The sequence below is a fragment of the Gymnoscopelus microlampas genome (genome assembly GCF_963454915.1).
Source record: "Gymnoscopelus microlampas genome assembly, chromosome: 6".
Taxonomy (NCBI): domain Eukaryota; kingdom Metazoa; phylum Chordata; class Actinopteri; order Myctophiformes; family Myctophidae; genus Gymnoscopelus; species Gymnoscopelus microlampas.
Window position 1 is genome coordinate 8642193 of NC_139943.1, and position 24878 is coordinate 8667070.

Genomic DNA, 24878 nt, shown 5'->3' on the forward strand with positions numbered 1-24878 from the left:
ATCTATGTCAATTTAACTCTGAGAATGTACAAATGGAACCAAATGGACCCGTTAGGGTCCATTTGGTTCCATTTGTACACTCTCAGAGTTACAGACCCATAAGGGTCCATTTGGTGCCTAATCTATCATTTAGCTGGGGACCCCTGGGGGTCCCCGGACCCCACTTTGAGAACCAACGGCTTAGATCCATATTTTAACTTTTTTTCGTAAATGAATGCTACTTGATCATACTACAGAAAAAAAAAATAAAGTATATAATTATCACTACATAATTGGGTCCACAGGTTATTGCTTTTTTGTCATTTCATGAAAAGTAACGGTTTGGACCGACGCCGACGATACACAAGTTTTTGAACGTAATTCATGCTTTGAGCATTAATTCATACTCAAATGCACTCCTTTCGACAAGCGAGTGCATCAGTTAAAAATGCGTCATCGTTGTCTAGTGACACTTGTCATAAGAGCCCCAGTGATGAAAGTCTAAATGAGCTCTCGGATGTTTTCCCAGTACTTCTCCTGTACTTGTCCGCTGTTGTTTTTTGTGTCATCAGAACATCTTGACATGTCATTAGTGCCTCTCTCCGTTCTGGCAGGCACACTCTTGTCTCCTTCCTGTACGTCTTAGTCTCTTAGTGATACTGGTATCAACCTGATCCATTAAGACCGAGACGGTATCTGTGCCATTTTAAGATGTATTTGGCTATTCAAAAATAGCAGATATACAAGCTCATAGCGATGCACGAGTGCTGTTCTAAGAGCTTGTAGATCTGCTATGTTTTTTTTAATCAAACATTTTGTACTCAAATCTTTGCTTCTGGGGATTCTACAAATGTCTTCTAAATCCAGAAGATTTTTGTTTTAAACTTATGGTGCTATAATATCAGTGGTTCCCAAACTTTTTGTCATGTCAAGGACCCCCGAAATTATAATTATTTGTCCGTGAGCCACCCCCATCTCAAAATATTTTGTCCCAGGGACCCCCGGAAGTAAAGATTTGAGATACAAATGTTTGCTTTAAAAATGTGTATAGCCTATTCAAAGATTTGCACTCATTTTCAAGATTTTTCTAAAATAGCAGATCTACAAGCTCATAGCGCGGCCATACTATGAGCTTGTGTATCTGCTATTTTAGCCAAAGACATCTAAAGTGACACAGATGTGTTCCCGGATTGAATAGGTTAAAAGAGAACCTTCAAAAGAAGGGCCCTCACACTCCCATAAAGAGCACAAATGCTGGACTTGCTTCTCACAGGTTCTAAAGCACATAATGCATGATACTGGACCATCACTTCAACTCTGTTTTTGCTCCTCTCTAACTCGGTTGTCTGTGGTATTTGTAATGGTGTAATTTTACAAACCGGCAAGGTCTAGGTCCGTTTTACTAAGTCTAGAGGGTTTAAGAGGTTAAAGCTGAACCTTTACATGAGAATATATATTGTGACACTATGAGAACTTTGTATTTCTGAGTGCTTATGAAACCTCATGCCTCCTCAGGAGCCTAAAGAGGATTAAGTGCACATTACACACAGTAGATTGTTGTGCCGTGGTCACTCACAGGGATAATATAAAAACTCTGTATTGGAGTAATGGGTGAGACATTGGGTATCAATGGATGAGATAAGTGATTTATGTTTTAATGTAAATGGAAGCCTCCTGGTTCTAACTCATCACTTATGTATGTGCTCATGTGAAGTGCAACAGTTAATCGACCTAATCGATTTTTATAAAAACAAAATATTTCATAATCGATAATTTAGGGGGAACCTTAAAAAAAGTAAAGAAATCAGTGAAAATAATGTATTAAGCTTTTTACCATTACCATTTGGTTCCATTTGAACACTCTCAGAGTTACACACCCGCAAGGGACCATTTGGAACCCCCTCAAGGAACCATGAGGGTCCCTGGACCCCAATTTTAGACCCACTGGTGTAGCAGAGTGTTTCCAGTGAGCCAACATGCACAATATCAGTACCCTGACTCTGTTTGACCAGAATGGAACAGAGCCTTCATTAGTATCATTGGCAACACCTGTGAATTTCTTCACTCTATGGCTGCTGATGGCCTCATAGAATTGTTTTCACTTAATCACTGGTGTTGTACAAATAAATCACTTTGTGACGCGTTGTAAGCTTGCTATTTTTGGAAAATGTTTGAAAATGTCCTGTATGAACATTTTTCAACATGGAAACGATAATGACGATTATGCAAAGAGAATTGCGATTATCTCAAATAATTGCGATTAGGCGTTTATGTAATAATTGTGACAGGCCTATTTACCACTGCACCACCCGAGCACCCCGTCAAATCAGTGGTTTTTTTTAAAAGTAAATGGCAACCTCCCGCTTCGACCTCATTACTTATTCATGTGCTGTGTGCTGCTGAATTAATGTGTATTGATGAATCTTTGTGCGTGTGTCTCCTCCAGGCTGGTCCAGGGTCGCTGGCGATGGCTGCGGTCATCCAGGACTTCCAGAGAACGGAGGCAGACCGTCTAAACGAAGTCAAAGGCCACCTAGAAATTGCCTTACTAGAAAAGCACTTCCTCCGTAAGTAGCCTCTCGTTCCTACGCTGTGGTGTAGTGTTTCTTTCTTTCTTTCTTTGCAATTTTCCAGCCACACACACACACACACACACACACACACACACACACACACACACACACACACACACACACACACACACACTAAAAACCTGGGAGCTGACCAGTACAACCTCAGTCTTACTGTTGGCCACTGAGCAACTTGGTGGTTCAGTGCCTTGCTCAAGGCCCACTTCAGCGGTTTTGGGGGCGGGGTAAAGTGTTGGCCATTCACTTCAGATTATTCCTGTCGGTCCAGGAGATTTGGGAGTTGGTGAGCGATTGGAGACTATATATACGTGTTTTTGAAAAAATAGAGGAAAAAAAAGAAATTCTTTATTTTTTTCTTTTCTTTTTTTTTTGAAAAACATGTTCAGAACCCAAGATATCATCATCTGAAGATGTGCAGCTCCATCCACTCCTTGTTTAACTTAGAACTGAAAAAGGCTGTATCTCGCTTCCTAAGCACTTTTTGTTTTCTGTGAAAAAAACTCTGGCACTTTTCAGAATCAATTCTGAAATAATTCTGGCAATCCTGGCACTCAATGAGTTAAGTGAGGGTTGTCTCCAAGTGATGTTGCAGCTTTGATGGGCCTCATAGATTTGTTTTCACTAATCACCAGCGTTGTATAAATTATGTTTGTTGTACAAATTAATATTGTATGTTGGATTCATCTGAATGCGTATTTTCTGACATTTGCATTTTAGATTTCTTTTTTAAAAGCATACCATTAAATCATACCCCCCCTGTGGATCGGGAATCCCAGGAGGGTCCCCACGTGATTTTTAGGGGGTCCCCAGATGACAGTGAAGTGACAATTTAAGGACTTTTAAGACCTTTTTAATACCAAAAAAAGAAAGAAAGAAAACAAATAAGACCATTACTGCATCAAAAGTAATCAACAAACTATATTATAAAAACTGGTCAAACATTGGCCAAATTGTCAAATAATATAATAAAGAGGCAAAACTTGTGAGAATTTTGAGGCATTGTGTACTTGTAGATCGCCTATTTTCACAATATTTATCTGTGGAACAGAGTCAAACAAAATGTAATGCCTCAATGCAAGTGCTTGTCAGGGCGGGGGGTCCCCTCCCCAGTTCAAATATGATTATTTTGGGGCGTCCCCAGTTTGGGGGGGTCACGGCCTGAAAAGGTTGAGAACCACTGCCCTAGGGGGTCACAGACCCCTTGTTTAAGACCCATGGACTAAAAGAGAACTTCACCATGACTTTCACTTTACAGTACTTGGCACTTCAAGCTGTGTTGCATTCCTTCACGCTTAAGAATCCACAAACAAAGAGAAAACAGTCAGAGATTAACATCAGCAAGGCTACATCAAAAACCCTTTCATCAACTCCCAACACAGCTCTCAAGAGTATGTGTCTTTGTATCCAGTCTATATCCTCATTACATACGCATCATTTTCTCTCTAACTTTTCAACCCATTCAATCCGGGAACGCATCTCTGTCATTTTAGATTTCTTTGGCTATTCAAAAATAGCAGAAATACAAGCTCATATCGTGGCTATGAGCTTGTAGATCTGCTATTTTTGAAAAATTGTGAATATTTGCAAAATATTTTGTTCCATGGACCTCCAAAGTACTACTTTACTAATGTTCGCTTTAAGAAATATATATTCAAAGATTTGCATGATTTTTTTTTTTTTTTTTTAATAGCAGATCTACAAGCTCGTAGTGCTGCACTCTGTGCTGAGCGAGCGTGTACTGTATATCTGCTAAAAACATCTAAAATGACACAGTATGCGGTGAAACACTTGGATAGACAGTCTTGTGCACGAGCGAGGAAAGCACCTGCATGGGCAAGCACATGATGCATGTGAACACAGGTTGTGGTGAACCACAACGTGCAAACAACGTTGATTTAGAGTTCTCAGTCGCCGAGACTGATTTCACTTATTTGGATTCTATAGAAGCCAGCCTGTCTTCTATGGAAGCTTGTTGCACAGCAAAAAAAAAACAAGCTCTCAGTGCTTCGTGCTTTGATGCATTTAGTGTGAGTATCGAGTATCGAACAGTGGTGTAAAGTCACTAAGTACATGTACTCAAGTACTGTACTTAAGTACAATTTTGAGGTATTTGAGGTATTATATACCGGGGCTCTTTCTGGAGTATTTCCAATTCCTAGTACTTTTACTTCTACTGCACTTCATCTCAGATGCAAATATTGTACTTTTACTCCACTACAATTATTTTAAAACTTACTTTGTAGATTTTGATTATTATTACAAAACCACTTCAGCCCAATATACATTTCGGTCATTTGAAAATAGACGATCTACGAGCTCACAATGCGTCGCAGCTTGTAGATCTGCTATTTTCAAAATATTTTCATGCATTTTATAAATTTGAAAACTTTGTGAAATGGGACATTCTGCATAATGAGTACTTTCTACTTTTGGTACTTTAAGTACAGTTTTTGAATACATTTTGAATTCTGGACTTTTACTTGTAACAGAGTATATCTACATTACGGTATTGATACTTTTACTTAAGTAAAAAATTTGAGTACTTTTTCCACCACTGGTATTGAATAACACGTTGCACGTCCAAAGTCACGTCAAAACAACTAACAAGTAACAATATTCGTCGCAGGGGCAGAGCTGTGCCAAGAGGAGACTGCCTCTTCTGCATGCAACAATTGTGTCGTGGACGTTCATGTTTCATTTTCATGTTGCCATATGCGGCGTCGGTTTTTATTAAAGCAATTACTCACTCGAGCCCCTGGTATTATTGTAAAATCACACATAAGGGGTATTGAGCGTCATGGCCATGGGGTCCCTTAGGTGTGATATGATGAAAAAATTGCAGAGGCTGTGGGTGAGCTATTGCTTAATTATACCAACTTCACATTTTGTGATAGGCTGAGCGGCATTCTAATGAGTGGCCATATCTCCTGATAACAGCACTCTAAATTGACCTTATGTAAAAACGAGAGGACGGATGCCCTCGCCCTCACCTATTAATTTCAATGGAAGCTGCTCGCCCAGCGGATCAAGCCCCAGAAGCATAGGCGCCGAATTATGTGTGTGCTCCCGGGGGCTCAACCTGAGTCGAGTGCGCAATGAGTGGACAGGTTGTCCGAGCCATTGGGCGAGCTGCTGTAATGGTAATGGTGTGACGGGCGTGACAGCGCGGGTGCTCGTCATTCCTCCCAGGGGCTCGAGCGAGGAAGCACTCGCAGGATCGGCGCCCCTGCCCAGAGGTACACTCTACTTCCTGGATTGACACCAACGTTGGTGTCGATGGAGCAAGCGCACTAAGGTTTCAGGCTTTGGAAGCAGGCACACTAGGGTTTCAGGCCTTGGAAGCATGCACACTAGGGTGTCAGGCTTTCAAAGCATGCATACCAGGGTTTCAGGCTTTGGAAGCATGCATACCAGGGTTTCAGGCTTTGGAAGCATGCACAGTAGTGTTCTTTATTGAATACCAGGCTTGCTTCAATGATCTTCCACGGTCCTGGCTGCTTGGAATTTACCTGGCTCCTAAAATGATTCTGATCTTGTAGATTCTGCTATTTTGGAAAACATAAGAAAACACATTTTCTACATAAAAATGTAAACAATTCTTTTTTTGATAATCACAAAATAATTGCGATTATCTTAAATAATTGTACTCACACGATTATGTAATAATTGTGGCAGGCCTCAGGGCCAGTCCCACTTGTGTATTACTGGTCACAAATATGAAGGAACTTGTTTTCTAAATCGTGCAACATTAAAGCCTGTTTTGTAACTCAGTGTAAAATGACGCCGTTTACAAATCTGTGGCTCTGCCATTCAACAAGTTGCCATTGACAATAATTCCCTGGTTGCCTGTGTGTGAACCCTGTGACGACGTGTGTGTGAATTGAATTAGCAGATTAACTGGGTCCCTGCATGGGTTTAAGATTAGATTTAGACCGGCTCATATTGGTGTCGTCTGGCCATGTTGGCTGTGGAGAGACTGCAGTATTAGATCAACTGGCTCATTACCGTTAGGCCTTAGAGCAGTGGTTCTTCAACGGACCCCTTAGCTGAGAGAGAGATGTAGCAGGGACGCCCACTACATATTGCATGCAAAATTGTGTTACAGATTGAACTTTTTCATATTTCATAGATGAGTTGTTCTGATACCGATACCAGTATGCCAATACTGCCTAAAATGCTGATATCGGTATCGGCGAGTATGCCATTCAGATACCACGTAATTTATCACATATATATTTTGTTTACAGTAATATCTTTGAATTGATGTTGCGCTAACTGTGTTATATTCTTACTGTACAATATACATGATTATTTTACTAACTTGAAGCTGCACTATTATTAATGGATTTTTTATTTATTCCTAGATCAGTAGTTCTCAAACCTTTTTAATTTCAAAGACCCCCATAACTCTTGAGAGTGTACAAATGGAACCAAATGGACCTGTAAGGGTCCATTTGGTTCCATTTGTACGCTCCAACCCTGCATTTGAAGCTAGGTCTCCTGCACACGTGCTGACTTATGTTTTCGTTTTTTACCACTGAGTTAATAAAGTCTGCCTGCTTGCTCAGGGGAGAAGGTAAGAAATAGTGTCTAAACAGCAGAAACAGGATTGTGTCAAAGGTCATGTCCAACCTTAGACACAGGGTCTAAAATGTCTCAATTGAAGAGCAGGGAGACCAAATACAACCGCTACCAATTGTATAAGTTATATTGTAATAACAATACTCTACCACAGGGGTCTTCAACAGGGGCCCCTAGGGGGTCCTCAGAGTTACTACAGGGGGTCCGCCAAATCTTTGTGCCAAATGTTTTTTTTTCTTTACCTAAACCACTCAAACCCCAGCGTCCCTTTTCTGAGGAGAACTTTAGCCAATAAATAGCAGACCGGCTATTTTTTGGCAAAGAGGTATAGGTGTAGAGGGAAAAAAGAGCAGAGCACGTAAACAAAAAAAAAGTATAATCTGACACACAATTGGTATACAATATAGAGGGGGGTCCCTGCTTCTTCTCTCTCTCAGCTAGGGGGTCCTTGGCCTGAAAACGTTGAAGACCCCTGCTCTACCATACAGATTGGACAAAATAACATTTCATTCACTACAAAAAAAAGTGACGTAATAGAGCTATAATCTCCCCACCTACAGTGAACACACAGCTGTTGTGTCATACCTCTCTGTCATGCCCAGGGCCCTGGCCTGGCTGGGACCCTAATCGTTGCTGTCCGGTGGAAACCTCATATGTCCAAAAACATTTTAAAATAGTGAAACTAGTTGATCTACAAGCTTACAACGCATTGCATTGCGACGCGTTGTGAGCTTGTAGATCTGCTATTTTCACTGCATTTCTGTGACACTCTTGTATGATGAAGTAGGGCATTTATTTACGGGAAAAAACATATGAGTGAACTATGGAGTGAACTATGGAGATAAGAGGTTTCTGCCTGACGACAGCAACGTAATGCAGGCCTGTGGAATCATAACGTGTCTGTCCTTGAGTGCCTTTGACACGGAAAACTCGAAACCTCTGAAAGCTCTTAATTATGCAACATAAAAAAATCAAAATGAAAACATTCTGCAATTCTGGCTGTCACGGTCATGACATTTTACTTTACGATTAATTGTCATACAAACGATTGTGATTAACGATTTAATTGTAAAAAATATATATATACAATAAACAAAAGAAGTGCCACAGAGCAGATTTGACAAAAATAACAAATAACATATAAAGGACAGTGACCGGTGCCAATATTAAAAATAAATAAGCAAAATAGGCCACACTGAAAGCTCTATCGCAGAGAGTCCGCTTATTGGTGTGAGGGATGGAGAGGAGCCCCAATTCAGAAGACCTCAGGTTCCGCACTGGGGTGTAATCCTGGAGGAGATCTGATGGGTACCGTGAGGCTTTAGGGCATTCAAACTGGTGACAATTTAAATCGATTTAACACATTGTGTGCCAAAAACGGTCCGGACCGTTTTTCATAATCCAAACGAGGAGTGCCGAAAACGGTCCGGACCGTTTTTGACCCAATTTTATTTTTATACGTGGGGCGCTCTAACAAAACTTTGGGATCATCCAAGGAGGCCGTATGTGGATCCATGTCAAAAATCCTTCCGGTCGGCCTCTCCAATGTTAACTCCTTGGACCTTGACTAAAAGCTTAATATCTCCATTTATTTTTAACGTGGTGGAAGCGAGCCGTTTTCGATCGGCGATCACTCTGCAATGGAGGATCGCGTTAGAAATATTATTGTTCCAGGCGTTAGTCGGGACCCTCCGCCGTCTCGCACGCACGCTCTGTTTACATGCACTTCCGCGTCTGGGCTTCTACAGCACGAAACATATCAACGTAAGTGGATGGAAGAAATGCAGGCACTAAACTTATAATATTTTAATAAACCTCTGGCACCCGATGTGTTAATAAAAAATGTATCGAGATACAAACAGCAGGAATCTTTTTTTGGAAAATACAGGATCTTTGTAAGAGAATTTATAAAAAAAAATAGTTTTCAATTATTTGCTACTGTATTGAAAAGAGAATAAGAGAAGAAAACATGTAAAAAAAAATATTTAAAAAATATATTTTTATATTTCATTTGTCTGTAAACTAATTTTGTGTTTAAAAATTCGTGAAAAATCGTATAGTGAACCTAGTATTGTAATTCGAATCGTATCGTGAGTTGAGTGAATCGTTAACATGCCTACTTGGTACGGGTGAGCAGTGAGCACTCTGTGGCAGCTGAGTTTTTGCACATACTGCACGTCTGTCCATGCAGGGATTTGTCGGTCGGTGTGAGCCCCACACCGGTTTGTGTTTGTGTTTGTTTTCACCTCCAGGTAGTGTATGAGACAGCCGCGGCTGATTGACTTGAATGATCCTCTTTGTCCTTTTAAGTCTACACTGATGAGTCACTAAGACCCTGCAGAGCTGCTGGAACTCCGCGGGGATTGTGAGCGGTTTGCATCGCACAGCGCTAGCCCGACCTCTCTGTCTAAAGGCTCACACGCTTCATCTCAGTCAGTGTGACAGCAGGTGTCAGAGATTAGCCAGGCGCTACACTCTGTGCGCGCGTACGTGTGCGTGCATGTGCGTGTGTGTGTGTGTGTGTGTGTGTGTGTGTGTGTGTGTGTGTGTGTGTGTGTGTGTGTGTGTGTGTGTATGTGTGTGTGTGTGTGTGTGTGTGTGTGTGTGTGTGTGTGTGTGTGTGTGTGTGTGTGTGTGTGTGTGTGTGTGTGTGTGTGTGTGTGTGTGTGGAGTGTGTGGGGAACCGGGAAAGCGTAGTAACCTTATCCATATTTTATACTTTGGCTATTCAAAAATAGCAGATATACAAGTTCATAGCGTGGCACTGAGTGCCGCGCTATGAACTTGTAGATCTGCTATTTGTTTTAAAATCTTGAACATTTGTGCACATTTTTCAATATATATATATTTTTAAAGGAACATTTAGCCTCAAATAGATATAAATGTTGGGGTTCTTGATGTGTGTGTGTGTGTGTGTGTGTGTGTGTGTGTGTGTGTGTGTGTGTGTGTGTGTGTGTGTGTGTGTGTGTGTGTGTGTGTGTGTGTGTGTGTGTGTGTGTGTGTGTGTGTGTGTGTGTGTGTGTGTGTGTGTGTGTGTGTGCGTGCGCGTGCACATGCGTGTGTACGTGAGTGAGCGCGTCTGTGACATTTTCGTCACAGATGCTCAAACAGTATTTGGTATAGGGTAATGAAACGAGTCTCGACATAGAATAGGTGATTTGTGAGGAAAATAGTTTGGAATTATTTCGAGCGGAAAGGAAGGACAGAAATATAGACGGACGTGGAAAGAGCTGGAGAGACGGAGGAAAACAGAGAAGTGGTTGTTTGTGGGGAAGAGCCTGAGAGAGAGAGAGAGAGAGAAATATATGTTTGATGTATTGTTTTGATTCTTCAACATAGGGGAAGTTGTCTATAAGCCTCTAGGCTTCTAAACTTCTCCTGCACAATAAAGTTTTATGTATTTTTTTCTCATGTTTTTAACTCTTTATGTGCTAATAAAATAATAATCTAAATCTTTTCTGGATCAGGTCCCACTTGAAAATCCCAGCTAAATGTGTTAATACGGCATCACAATCATTTTAACCATAATAGCAGATCTACAAGCTCACAGCGCATCACTTCGTGCTACGTTGCGAGCTTGTACATCTGCTATTTTGGAAATTCTTTGAGAAATCTCAAAAATGTTCTCTTCTGCATGGGGTCCCTGGCACAAACCATTTTCAAGAGGTCCTTGGTATGAAAACGTTTGAGAACCACTGTATTAGAACGCAGGTTCTTTTTTTATTTTATTTTTTTTACATTTTCCTGATAAGTACCAGTTTTGGACATACAAGGTTTCCACCCCACAGTGACGATGATATGTAAACAACATGGGCTTTGAGATCAATAAGTGGCCCAATCAATACGTATCTGCTGAGTGGCCCACATGTTCTGTATTTTCATCCTGTCATGTGTATGAATGTGCGTGGGTTTAGATGTCAACGTTGTGTCAGCTTCTTTTATGGGAAAATATTATTTATTTGAAGTTTGTTTTCTTTCTTTTTTTCTCTATGTATGCATGCTGACAGCCTTGATATGTTGTTTGAATACCATGGACTCTCAAGCTCCTCTGGCTTTCAAAAAGTCTCTTTTCACATTTAATATTCAGTCAAATTCACATCTCTGTTACTTTACAGGATTCAAATAAAAAAATCACACCCTGTGTGAAGGTAGCGGCGCCTTTGATACATTTTGTCATCGATATGTGTTTATAATGTGTTTATAGCCATGTGTCACGTGAAGCTTGACCAATCACTTTGTTGACGCACCTGACCAATCAGAACCACCTGACCAATCAGTTAACGCACACGGACAAAGTCAGGTATAGAGCAGGATCCGCTCTATACCTAAAGGTATAGAGCGGCTAGCGCCGCTAAAAATAGTATGGCTGTATGATCAAGTAGTAAAGCATTAATTTAGCTCTAACCATTATTTTATACTTCTGCTATTCAAAAATAGCAGATATGCAAGCTTTTAGATCTGCTTTTTTTGAAAAATCTTGAAAATGTGTGCAAATCTATGAATATATACAGTATATTTTTTTATGGGACATTTTTGACTCAAATCTTTGCTTCTGGGGGGTCCCTGGAACAAAATATTTTCAGATGGGGGTCCGTGGCCAAATACATAAGTGTGGGTGGTCCTTGACGTGAAAAGGTTTGAGAACCACTGATGGCAATATATGTTTTTTTCCAGAAAACTGTTGAAACCGGATTGAATGGGTCAAAAAAAAAGTATATATATATATATATTGACATAAGAGGTTTCCGACCGACAGAGACCATATGCTGGTGGTGTGCACTGCCTCAAAAACATCGATGCAAGGCAGGTTTTATGTAGATCACACACAAAGAGACAACAGGTTTTATGTAGATCACACACAAAGAGACAACAGGTTTTATGTAGATCACACACAAAGAGACAACAGGGAACCACTTCTTTGCTCTTTGTTGATGCCTGGTCAGAGTTCATCCATGTTGTCAGTCATCACGTATTGAACGTTACATGTTGTCCATCCATCCATACAGGTCAATTCTGTCAATTAGCTGTCAACCCCTTCACTCCCATAGAATGGAAGTGAATGGGACACTGGCACTTCCGAGGTGTGTGTGTGTGTGTGTGTGTGTGTGTGTGTGTGTGTGTCTGTGTGTGTGTCTGTCTGTCTGTGCCTCAACCATCCGCCACCCTACAGTCTGCTTTTGTGTACCTTTAGGATTGTAACTATTCCGATTCCTTAACGGTTCAATTCCTAAATGGTTCCCTTTAACTCATTCACTGCCTTTGACGTGTTTTTTTACAAAGCCCACACCGCCAATGACATGTTTTGGTGTTTTAAGCATTTTACGCTAGATGGCGCTCTTCGCTAACATATGAGTCACAATTTAACCCTCAGTCACCAAATGTGATCGAACCAATTCCCGTTCTTGAATGTTGGACACGGTTCTTCCTCCGGTTCTGGGTCGCGACCCTATACTTTGGTGTGGACTGTGATTGTTGCAGCAGTGTGAGCTGAGCTTTGCTGTGATTGGTCTACCTTTTGTAGAACAACTCACATACAAACCAACCCTGTTTTCGTGCCTAGCTGTCTCCTTCGGTTGCCACGTTGGTTAAAAAAAAAAGACAGATTGCATGAAATCCAATTTAACCCATTCAAGCCGGGAACGCATCTGTGTCTTTTTAGATTTTAGCCATAACCATTATTTTTATACTTTGGCTATTCAAAAAAAGCACATACGAGCTTTGTAGATCTACTATTTTTGGAAAATCTTCAACATTTGTGCAAATCTTATTTGCACAAATTGTCCCTGGAACAACATATTTTGATGGGGATCGGTGGCCAAAAACATAATTTTGGGCTCCATGACAAGAAAAGGTTTTGAGCACCACTGATATAGCAACAATAGTTTTTCAGAAAAAAACAATTTCATTTAAAAAATATATATTCAAAGATTTGCACACATTTTCATGATTTTTTCAAAAATAGCAAATCTGCAAGCTCATAGCGTGGCTTGTAGATCTGCTATTTTTTAATATCCAAAGGAAAAAAATGACAGAAATGCGTTCCCGGATTGAATGGGTTAACATCTGTTGCTGTCTATTGCATCAACACATAAGTGCCTTCGGTGGAGAGAGTCTCTCCCCCTTAGTGAGAGAGTTGGCACTGGCTGCCTCTCCGTTAATGTCAGGTTGACAAGCTGCTGGTTGCAATTCTCAGAGGCAACACACAGTGGTCATCTGTCACTGTGGATCTGTACTTTTAACTTGAAGAAGGCGGGCAGGGCCATATAACTTCTATTTCACCATTGTTTCAAGTGTTGCCTCGATTACGATTATTTTATTTATTTTTTAAATTGTGAAAATATCAGATCTACATCTTGTGGATTTTTTGTTGTTGCAATTTTTGTATGCCTCCATTGTACAATGACGTATAATACAGGGCTTAAGTGCTTAATCAGACTAATTGATTTAGTTTATATATCTATATCTATCTATATATATATATATATATATATATATATATATATATATATATATATATATATATATATATATATATTTATATATAATTCTCTTCTCATTCTGTGTGGGAAATGCATATCTTTTGTCTCTTGGTGCCTCTCCCCCAAACTTGTTTCCCAATGCTGTTGTCTCGTCTTATCTCGTTCAGCTCTGCTTGAAAAGTAGTATTGGCCTGGTTAGGTTTAGCTAAACCTAACAGGTTTACAAATATTTTCGTCTCGACTGGTCATTCTTTAAAGACTCCGTTGCCCAACCCCTGGTGTGTGTCGGCCCTGCCCTTCCTATCTGATTCTTTGTATGAGGGGTGTGTGTGTGTGTGTGTGTGTGTGTGTGTGTGCATGTGTGTGTGTGTGTGTGTGTGTGTGTGTGTGTGTGTGTGTGTGTGTGTGTGTGTGTGTGTGTGTGTGTGTGTGTGTGCATGTGTCAGAATAGGATTGCTAGGGTTCAAGTGGTTGATGTTTACAAAAAGAAAAGAAAAAAAGTTCCTTTCCCACACAAAGATTTGGCAGCTGCCCTTTAGTAACTCTTGAGGACCCCCCCTAGGGGTCCCGGACCCCCTGTTGTAGACCCCTGGCCTAGTGTCTCAAGGACAAGCTGTACCAAAAACAAGACAAGCTGTACCAAAAACAATAGCTCTCGGGCCTATGAGAGGAGACATCTTGGCTCTTAGAACATGATGCAACCTACTGTATCATATTGGCACAATGATGACCAACCAAACAAATATGGTAACAACATCATATAATTCTTCCTCAGTGTGTGTGCGTGTGTTTACACAGGTACAGTTAGGGCTGTCACCATTAGGACATTTTACTTGACGATTAATTGTCACTCAAATAATGGCCATTAACACTTTAATTGTGTTTCTGTTGTTGAACATTGGAACATAGACATTGATTACATTTCTGTTTGACTTTTAGGCTTCGTAAACTAAAGGTGTACAGGGCAGATGATATAACATATAACTTACATATTTAATACATTTATACTTTAATTAATAGTGGAAATAGCCGATTAAAATGAGTCGCAATGCGAAACATAAATATATAAAGGTTTTTCATCATGGAAATGATTTTGAAGATTATGCAAAATAATTGCGCTTAGGCGATTATGTAATTATTGTGACAGGCCTACAGTAGGTACAGTCAAGCCCCCAGAACCACGTACGGTAGAACAGTGAAGCTACCTTCGCCTGGTGGTCAAATCTGGGATAGCAACACTTCCGCATTTAAAATGCTACTGTGAGTGCGTCTACCGTTGAAACCTACAGTACTAATGTCCCTTCAGGGGCTCCGTAGAAACCCTAGTGCGCCTCCTCATAACTCCATGGCCGCTCTATTGGACCCACTTATTCAACCCAATATTGGTACTTCCGGCAGACTTAAAACGCCAGTGAGCAACTTTCATTGAAATGAATAGCTGGGGGGCGCGGCAGTCCGCCCTCTAGATATATTATAACTCCATGGGTACAGTTAGTACACAGGGAACAGATGCAAATGAGGCTGGTCTATATTTATCCATTGGGTGGTACAGTGTGTGTGTGTGTGTGTGTGTGTGTCACAGTATGTACATACACGCCTACACCTTGTTATTTTTGTCCCATTGATGTGTATTGAATGGCTTCTTGTGTGTGCTGCTGAATACCTTATCTCTTCATGTACTGTACTTAGTGTACAAGCCCAAAAGCTGCCGTATAATTAGGACCTTGCCCTTTTTTGTCAACATTCCTTGCTTCCGAATTGTGTATGCATGCTGCGTTAACCCATTGAGACCTGGATCTGTGTCATTTTTAGATTTGAGCTAAAAAGCATTATTTTACACTTTGGGCTATTCAAAAATAGCAGATGTACAAGCTCATAGCGCGGCACCGAGTGCCGCGCTACGAGCTTGTAGATCTGCTATTTTTGAAAAATCGTGAAAACGTGTGCAAATCTTTGAATATATATATATTTTTAAAGCAAACATTTTTAACTCAAATCTTTGCTTCTGGGGGGTCCCTGGAACAAAATATTTTCATGGGGGTCCGCGGCCAAATACATATAATTTTGGGGGTCCTTGACATGAAAAAGATTGAGCACCACTGATATAGAAACATAGGTTTTTCAGAATACTGTTGAGATTTAGGAGACATGTAGAATCGGCTTCAGGTCTCAATGGGTTAATTTATGTACATGACTATGGATGAATGCATGACTGTGAGCGATTGTCTGCCGTGTGGCGGTAAACTGAGTGGGTGGAGGGGCGGCCGCCACAGATGCCGCCCTTTTGAGTTGGCAGCGGCTCGTCTGCCACGCATTTTCTATTTGTAGATCGGCTATTTTTGCACGACACCCTTTTATACGGCATAAGTGGTTTATCAGACTCGTCAAATGAGTCAATTATTAAAACAATAAAAACAATAAAATATAATGAATTGGTGCTTGATTTGTTGATATATAATACATAATAAAAAAAAAACATGAAGCACGTTTTTTTTATCCCATGCAACGTGCTTCGTGGGAGATAATTACTAAGAAGATATAATGGATAGTTGCAAAACCCTAAACTGAACGTCCCCCGTGGGATCTAAAAACGGTCTGCACTTGTCGTTTACATATCGCTGCTGTCAGGGAGAAACCTCATATAACTCCATATTTCAACTTTGTAACGTTTTTTCTTTTTCGGAAATTAGCGTCCCTGCTTCGCCATACATGAATATAACACAAAAGTAGTGAAAATAGCCGATCCTACTTTAAGCCTTTAAGACCTAGAACACATCTGTGTCACTTTTAGATTTGAGCTAAAAAGGCATTATTTTACACTTTAGCTATTTTAGAAAAATCGTGAAAATGTATGCAAATCTTGGAATATATATATATATTCTTTTAAAGCAAACATTAACTCAAATCTTTGCTTCTGGGGGGTCCCTGGAACAATTTATTTTTGGGATGGGGGTCCGCGGCCAATTAAATATCATTTTGGGGCTCTTGACATGAAAAAGTTTGAGCATCACTGATATAGAAACATATGTTTTTTCAGAAAACTTTCGAAGAGGATTTAGAAGACATTTGTAGAATAGGCTTCAGGTCTTAATGGGTTAAATAGTTTTTAAGATAATAATAAAAAAGGAACGTTTTTGGACATACAAGATTTTTCCGCCCAACACAGTATTGTACATGTGCGTATGAGCGCATTGAAGCTCATCGGTGCATCCATCTAGTTGGACAGGACAGGTCAGTGCTTCTTTATCCAGCGTGGCTGTAAATAACAACAGCGGTGGTTATTAATAGACCGCATATTCCATAACCATAAAGCCTATGTGCCCTCCTGAAAGAAAGAAAAGCAATGTATTGATGACCTGCTGGCTGGCCGCCCTGGCCAGGCCCTGACTGCTAGGCCCAGGGCCCATTCTGGTTCACTGCACTGGGAACACAGCTTACATTATAATGCACTGTCGGCTGGAAACCTCGTAAGGCAAGGCCGTTTTATGTGTGTATACAGTAGCAGTGGTGGAAAAAAGTACTCACATTTTGTACTTAACTAAAAGTATCTTATAATACTCTGTTACAAGTAAAAGTCTGGAATTCAAAATTTACTTGAGTAAAAGTACAAAAGTATTGGTTTCAAAATGTACTTAAAGTACAAAAGTAGAAAGTATACTCATTGTGCAGAAGGCCCTGTTTCACAAGTTTTCAAATGTATAAAATTAGTTTGAAAATAGCAGATCTACAAGCTCTATTCTATTGTGAGCTTGTAGATCGGCTATTTTCAAATGGCCAAAATGTATATAGGGCTTTGGCCCTAAAACCATAAGAAAGTAGTATTTTGAAATCAATTCTTTGACAGTTTTTTAGGTCCAAAAACTGTTCCTTTTCAGGAACTGGAAATAATAATTAAAACATTTTTAGAAATAGTGAAAATAGCAGATCTACAAGGTCACAGCTACTTTTGCGTGACACTGGGTGGCGCGACCAAGTTGGGCAACAATGAAATATGGAGATACAAGGTTTCTGCCCTGACAAGCGACAATATATTTTATTCCACTAATGGTCTTGTTCAGAGGCAGCAACCCCAGTGTTCCAGCCACTCTCTCTCTCCTCCTGTCAACAAGCACTGATGTGTCCAGGGTGCTTCGGTTGCCCCAGGCTAATGTGTGCCTGTGACTTCTATAAAACCTTGTATCTCCTCCATATTTCGACGTTTTAATGCTTTTCTTTTCGTCGCTCTTCATCATGCATGTGTGGCAAACACAAGTAGTGAAAATAGCAGATCTACACAAGCTCACAACGCCTCGTATTTTCACTATTTTAATGTTTTTTTCAAAATGATAATAGAAAAGGTACTGTATAAGTAAGTAGTAGGAGGTTGGATTATTGTTACAACACATACAGTAACCACTTCAGTCCTTCTTCAGGTTTTGGACACGCAAGGTTTCCCATCCGACAGCGACGGATATATTTATTTAAATACATCGACCTGTTTGTGCCTCTGTCCTCCTTTGTAGACAGAGGCATGAGTAATGGCCTTTTATAAGGCCACAAAAATGACTGTATTACGAAGCACTGTTTTTCATGCTACAGTACCACCCATGGTGTCACACAGGCACATTTATGATTTTTTTAAATAAATGAAATTATTTTTTTTAAATCCGACATACTTTTGCATAATGCAGGTTGTGTAGCTTTATCACAGAGAGGTGCATCAGAGATTTTGATCTGGCAGCCGCCTATTATTATTATTATTATTATTACTAGACCATACCCGGTGAAGGGCGCAGACGAAAGTAATTGCAAACTTGGGGTTATTGCACATCCTGTCGCGCGGTTTCTCCCCCGCGCGCGTCCCGTCATGCCGCCACCCCCCCCTCCTCCCCCCACGGGTCCCGTCGCGGCAGCCCCCGCGGTCACCCCTCCCCACGGGCAACCCCCCCTTTGGCCTTGTTTTCATAGACCTTGCTGCTTGTTTCACGCGCGAAACCTGGCAACGTTATCTCCCATTGTTTGACACATAAAGGCTAATAAGAAGCTGAGATTTGATTAAATTGAAAAATGGGCTTCACAGTTAAGTTCAGATGGTAATGGTCAATGGCTGTGTGCAAAATCAGAGCAATTGCTCCAGCCACTGAGGAGAACCGGGTAGCTTCACCACTAAGACAGACAGAGGTTACTCAAATTATAGGAGGATTGATAATATTAATATTATTGCCATTGTTGTTGTTGTCATCGTTTAAAGCTGTGGAGAACACTCATTGTTTTAGGCTGATTTTAAAAGTAGTGTGAGTTGGTTCATTTCTCAGATCCAGTGTTAATTATGAGAACAGGTCTCTAAAGAAATAAGCCCTGCTAATGGACTGCTAATGTCTTCATTCATTTAACACTCATTGTCCTGTAGCCTTTGTCTCTCTTCCCAAGGCCCAGTCCAGCATTGTATCACACAGCACCACAGTTTAAATTATTCTCACTCCTGCACTGACTTTGGATACTCACTCAGTGATGACTTTTTTCCACAAAGGCATTTGTCTGACATCTCTTTCTCTCTCTCTGTCTCTCTGTCTCTCTATCTCTCTGTCTCTCTGTCTCTCTGTCTTTCTGTCTCTGTCTCTCTCTCTCTAAACCTAGTGTCCATTTCTTTTGGCCATGTCAATGTAATTATTGTCAAAATGTACCCGCATTTTCCAAAAGTTAAAAAAAATTGCGCTGCGTTGTGAGTTCATACATCTGCAATGTTTTAGTTGTTTAAAAACAAAAAAGGAAGGCCACAGCTAGAGGCTATATTGCTATGTGAGGGTCCTTGGCATGGACAAGTTTGGGAACCCCTGCCTCATTAGATAACAGTTTGTGCCTTTTTTTAATTCCGGGTCTTCAACTGGGGGTCCGGGACCCCTAGGGGTCCTTAGAGTTACTACAGGGGGTCGGCCAAATGTGTATGTGTGATAGGGACTTTTTTTTTTTTTTACATGAACCACTTGAACCCTAGCATCCCTATTCTGAGGGGAACATAAGCCGAAAACAGCTGATCTACATGCTCACTGCGACGTGTTGTGAGCTTGTAGATCTGCTATTTTTGGCAAAGAGGTTTGGTGTAGAGGGGAAAAAAGAGCAGACAAAGTACAGTGCCAAAGGTCAAGTATTGAGCTTTTAAGTGGTTAAATGAACCACTAATAGAAAAGATAATGTGTAAACAAACAAACAATTCACACAACACTGATGATAGTGCTGTCAAACAAGTCTATGAAGCTCTGTGAAATCTATGAAAAGGTTTAATCTGAAGCATAATTATATACAATATGTAGTGGGGGGGCCTGCTTCATCTCAGCTAAGGCACTGTTTCCCAAACAGTGGGTCGTGGATTTTTTTAATGAGTAAAAAATGAGCTTGTAGATCGTCTATTTTCACTAGTTTCGGTCCCGAGGAGACATCAAATTTCTCTTTTGGATCTAAAAACTTTGGGAACCACTGAGCTAAGGGGTCCTTGACCTGAAAAAGACCCCTGTTTCAGAGAGCTGTTGGCCTTTTAATAGCACTACGGCGCTGCTGTGTGTGCTGTGAGGTCTGTGAGGTCACTACTACTGTGACCTCCTCCCTGCAACCAGGCTAAATGGGGAACGAGTCACATGCCTTCCTGACACTCTGGCGGGGAGGCTAATGTTTCACAGTGACTGCCCAGGAATCTCCTCCTCGTCACGTCACACCCCACACACACACACACACACACACACACACACACACACACACACACACACACACACACACACATACACATACACATACACATACACATACACACACACACTCCCTGCCTCTGCTGTTGTTTACTTGCCTCACTGACTAGCTAAACTCTTACAGAAACAGATTTGAGTGACATACTGTACTTGGATCACATCCCCCCCACACCAAAATATCTTCACCGTGACACGTTGTGAGCTAGAAAAAACTAGAACTATTTTAAAACTAGAAATAAAAGTGCTGCTCTGAGCACAGGTCTCCGCCAGGTCAGGTAGGTTATTGTGGCCTCCTGGTGGCGCTATAATAGGCCAATGTGAAATAGGGTGGCCTTTCTTCCTCTGCCTTTCACGGCAATCGGACGCTGTGTTCATGATTTGAGGCATTTTGAGGCACACATCAAAATATGTGTTTTGCAAAAAACGGCCTGCTGGTGGCGCTATAACAGGCCAATGTGAAAAGAGTGGCATTTCTTTCTCGGCCTAGTAGGAATGTGTGTGCAAAGTTTCACGGCAATTGCACGCTGCGTTCATGCTTTGAGGCATTTTGTTCAAAACGAGCCACTCGTGCAAACTTTAGATCAATCTTAGCCAATCCGGATGGATTAAAAAAGAAAATTTGGACAGATCCATCTTGATCAAATGACTATAGAGATACTGTGTACCGATTTGCGTGATGTTTGGACAGAATCTGTAGGAGTAATATAAAAAAGGAAAAACAGCGCCCTCTGCTGTTTTTTAGCGGCGCTAGACGCTCTATACCTTTAGAGCGGCTCCTGCTCTATACCTGACTTTGGCCGTGTTCACCGTCAACGCTCTGATTGGTCAGACCCATCAACGCTCTGATTGGTCAGACCCGTCAACGCTCTGATTGGTCAGACCCGTCAACGCTCTGATTGGTCAGACCCGTCAACAAAGTGATTGGTCAAGCTTCACGTGACACATGGCTATAAACACATTATAAACACATATCGATGACAAAATGTATCAAAGGCGCCACTACCTTCACACAGGGTGTGATTTTTTACTTTCGAATTTGACTCTGGTTGTAGCTCCCGATAGAACGTGGGTACAGGAAATAGGCCTGTTTGGTCTGCCCTCAGCCCTCCTCTTCCGGTGGTGTGCCTATGTTTTCATTCCCACTAACAACATGTCTCCACGGAACACTAAAACCATTTTTCCCACGGAACATGGATCGTTACGGTTATAAGCCCACTTGTTTCTATGATGGAAGAACAAGTTAAAATGTTACTAACTTTCCGTGGCTCCGAGGACGCTATTGTTAAATGAGTTTGGGTTTGTTTCCAGTGGGCACAGATGTAAATCCCGCCCACTACATTTGATTGGGTAAAACGCGGCCTGCTTTCTGATCTGAAGGCACGCCCACTTGTAGGCTAACACGTTCTGAACGGGACTACCGACAGATTCAGTAGCACAGCTCTGAATCTGGTCTTGAGGGATTATTGGCAGTGAAGCGTTGGATTTGAAATGACGTCTATAGACGTCAATGGCAGTCAATGTGTTAAGAGAGAAATGTGTGCAGATAAAAACACCTGCACAAATCAGTGTTGTTCCACATGCATGACATCAGTTTGTGTTGTGAGTGACATCAGACCAGAGCTTTTTCAGCCTATATCAGCTGTTGCAGACATCTAGAGAGATCGAGAGGAATACTCAGGGATTATTTCTGTAAGACAGAGACAGAGTCACTGATACAGAGACGTTAACAGAGAGACACACAGAAACAAAGAAGAGACACACAGAAACAAAGAAGAGACAGACGTGGACAGAGTGAGACACAAAGGAAGAAAAGAGAGATACATATATAGAGATGCTGTGCTGGTCGGTGCCTCTGAAAAGAGGACCACAGACAGACAGCTTCGATGGTTGTGCGGCTGGGCCAGTGGAGGACAAGGTGTATTCCTTTGGAGGGTTTAAAAGCAGGCTGACCTACAGCATGGATCAGATTGATGTGCATGTCTTCAACACAGTGACTTTGTGCTGGATGACGTTGCCCCCAGTGACAACTGGAAGAGAAGAATGTTCCCTTGATGTTCCCTCCATGCGCTACAGACACACAGCTGTACTGATAGAGGATATCATATATGTCTGGGGAGGGATGGTTAATTGTCAGATAACAACTGGAGATGACAACTGGTTTACCATCAGGGGAGACAGTGACAACGTTCTTTATGGATTTTATGTTGACGGCCACAGATGGTTCAAGCCGAAGATTTCCGGCACTGTTCCAGAGGCGAGGCACAGCCACTCAGCCTGTGTCGTGGAGAAGGTCATGTTTATCCATGGAGGATGGAACAAGCTGACTGGAGACACTAATGACATCTACAAGTTGGACACCACCACAATGATCTGGTCTTTAATTAACACCAGAGGCACTCCATTACCTGCTTCATATCGTCACTCTGCCACCATCATCGGGACAAAGATGTTTGTATTTGGGGGTGTAGGGCACCAGAACAACAACATCAGAGTGTTTGATACTGAGACCAACTATTGGCTGAACACACCTTCTGCACAGCTTCTTCCAGAACAACGTAAGAGCCATGCAGCTTTTGTCTACAATGGAGAACTGTACATATATGGTGGACACAACTATCATCTGAGAAGACAGTTCAATGATCTGTGGACATTTAATCCCAAGACCTTCTCCTGGAGGAAGGTTGAGCCCAAGGGGGAAGGCCCGGGTTTGTTGGGTAACATGTGCTGTTGCATGGTGGGAGATCGTATCATCCTCTTTGGAACAAATTTCATCTTACATATCTTACATGTAAGTCCTAGTCTGAAGACGTTATGTAAGCTAACCGTTATTCAGAACGGTTTGGAGCAGTCAGGACTCCCACACAACCTCAGGTGGGAACTGGCAGCCATGACAACAGAAAGATGAAAACGTAAAAGAAAGACAATAGAATGAAAAATCACACCCTGTGTGAAGGAAGCGGTGCCTTTGGGGCGGGCCTTAACTCATTTCAGTTCGTCCCTATTGGTGGTGTGAGTCCACTTACCAAATTTGTACTTGGTAGCATGCTGCAAACTGGAATGATGGCTGTTTAAAGCCCAGCCAATGGGCAGACAGAGGGGGCGGGGCTTACGTAATGACAGTTAGTCCCTATTGGTGGTTTTAGTCCATGTACAAAATTTGTACTCCCTAGCATGCTGCGAACTTGAGTTATGGCTGTTTAAAGGCCAGCCAATGGGAAGACAGAGGGGGCGGGGCTTCAGCAATTCATGCTCGTCCCTATTGGTGGTCTAAGTCCACATACCAAATTTGGACTTGGTGGCATGCTGCAAACTGGAGTTATAGCTGTTTAAAATCCCATGCTCATCCCGTGCTTGGGGGTCCCTGGACCCCTCTTTGATAACTTCAGCAATTCATGCTCGTCCCTATTGGTGGTCTAAGTCCACATACCATATTTGGACTTGGTGGCATGCTGCAAACTGGAGTTATAGCTGTTTAAAATCCCGTGCTCATCCCGGGCTTAAACGGACGGACGGACATAACATACGCTGGGGGTCCCTGGACTCCTCTTTGATAACTTCAGCAATGCATGCTCGTCCCTATTGGTGGTCTAAGTCCACATAGCATATTTGAACTTGGTGGCATGCTGCAAACTGGAGTTATAGCTGTTTGAAATCCCGTGCTCATCCCGGGCTTAAACGGACGGACAAACATAACATACGCTGGGGGTCCCTGGACCCCTCGTTGATAAGCAGTGGCACGTGTGGCCAATAAGAGGCGAGATGGCAGAGGCAAGCTCCAAGTGTGTGTGTGTGTGCGTGTGTTTGTATGTGTTGCTTCTTTGCCGTGCTCAGCCCGTGCTGATACGGACGGACGGACATACCGACAAAGTCAAGTGTAGAGCAGTTGGCACCACTAAAAATCACACCCAGTGTGAAGTGGGCGGTGTGTGGTCATCACAACATGACTCACTTTAAAAAAAGGATAAATGACTTTTTTTAAAGTCCATACTGCTATTCATAGGGCTGCACATGAGTCATGTGTTTCGCTAGCCAATCACAGTCCTGAATTTGCAAAGTCAGCCAATCACATTACAGTTAGTGGTGATGACACTAGCTGTAATGTGATTGGCTGATATGAAAAAAGTATCGATTTGCATTAACAATGGAAGGGTTAGGGGTACACAAATGTTTTGGTCGGTGTCCAAAACTCACTTATAGGGGGCGGCTACACCGCCCCAAAAATAACAGGCTCATCTGAAAAAAAAATGGTCAGAGGTTCTGCTCTGGCATGCAGGTGCACAGTTTCGCTCTGATCTGGCCAACTGTGCCGGAGATTAGCTGCTCGCAGACAGACACACACGCAGTACTGGTGGCTTGTTTCCATTGTGGCCCTATGTATTCAATTAATCAACATAGCATACATGACATTACAGTCATTTAGCAGACGCTTTTATCCAAAGCGACTTACAATAAGTGCATAAATAACACAATATTACATGTCCTCAACATATACAAAACGCGTATTATGTACAAAGGAGAAAAAGCAGAAA

At 41.6% G+C, this 24878-nt stretch overlaps 1 protein-coding gene across 3 annotated transcripts in view; it reads left to right on the forward strand.

Annotated features, from left to right (window-relative positions):
• Window positions 1-24878, forward strand: part of LOC311047638 (GRAM domain-containing protein 4-like) — a 139927-nt gene that overhangs the window by 40281 nt on the left and 74768 nt on the right. For all 3 annotated transcript variants that reach the window (XM_084060419.1, XM_084060421.1, XM_084060420.1), the window contains exon 3: window positions 2426-2546. In XM_084060419.1, coding sequence (XP_083916545.1) covers window positions 2426-2546 — 121 coding nt within the window. The remainder of the gene's footprint in view (window positions 1-2425; window positions 2547-24878) is intronic.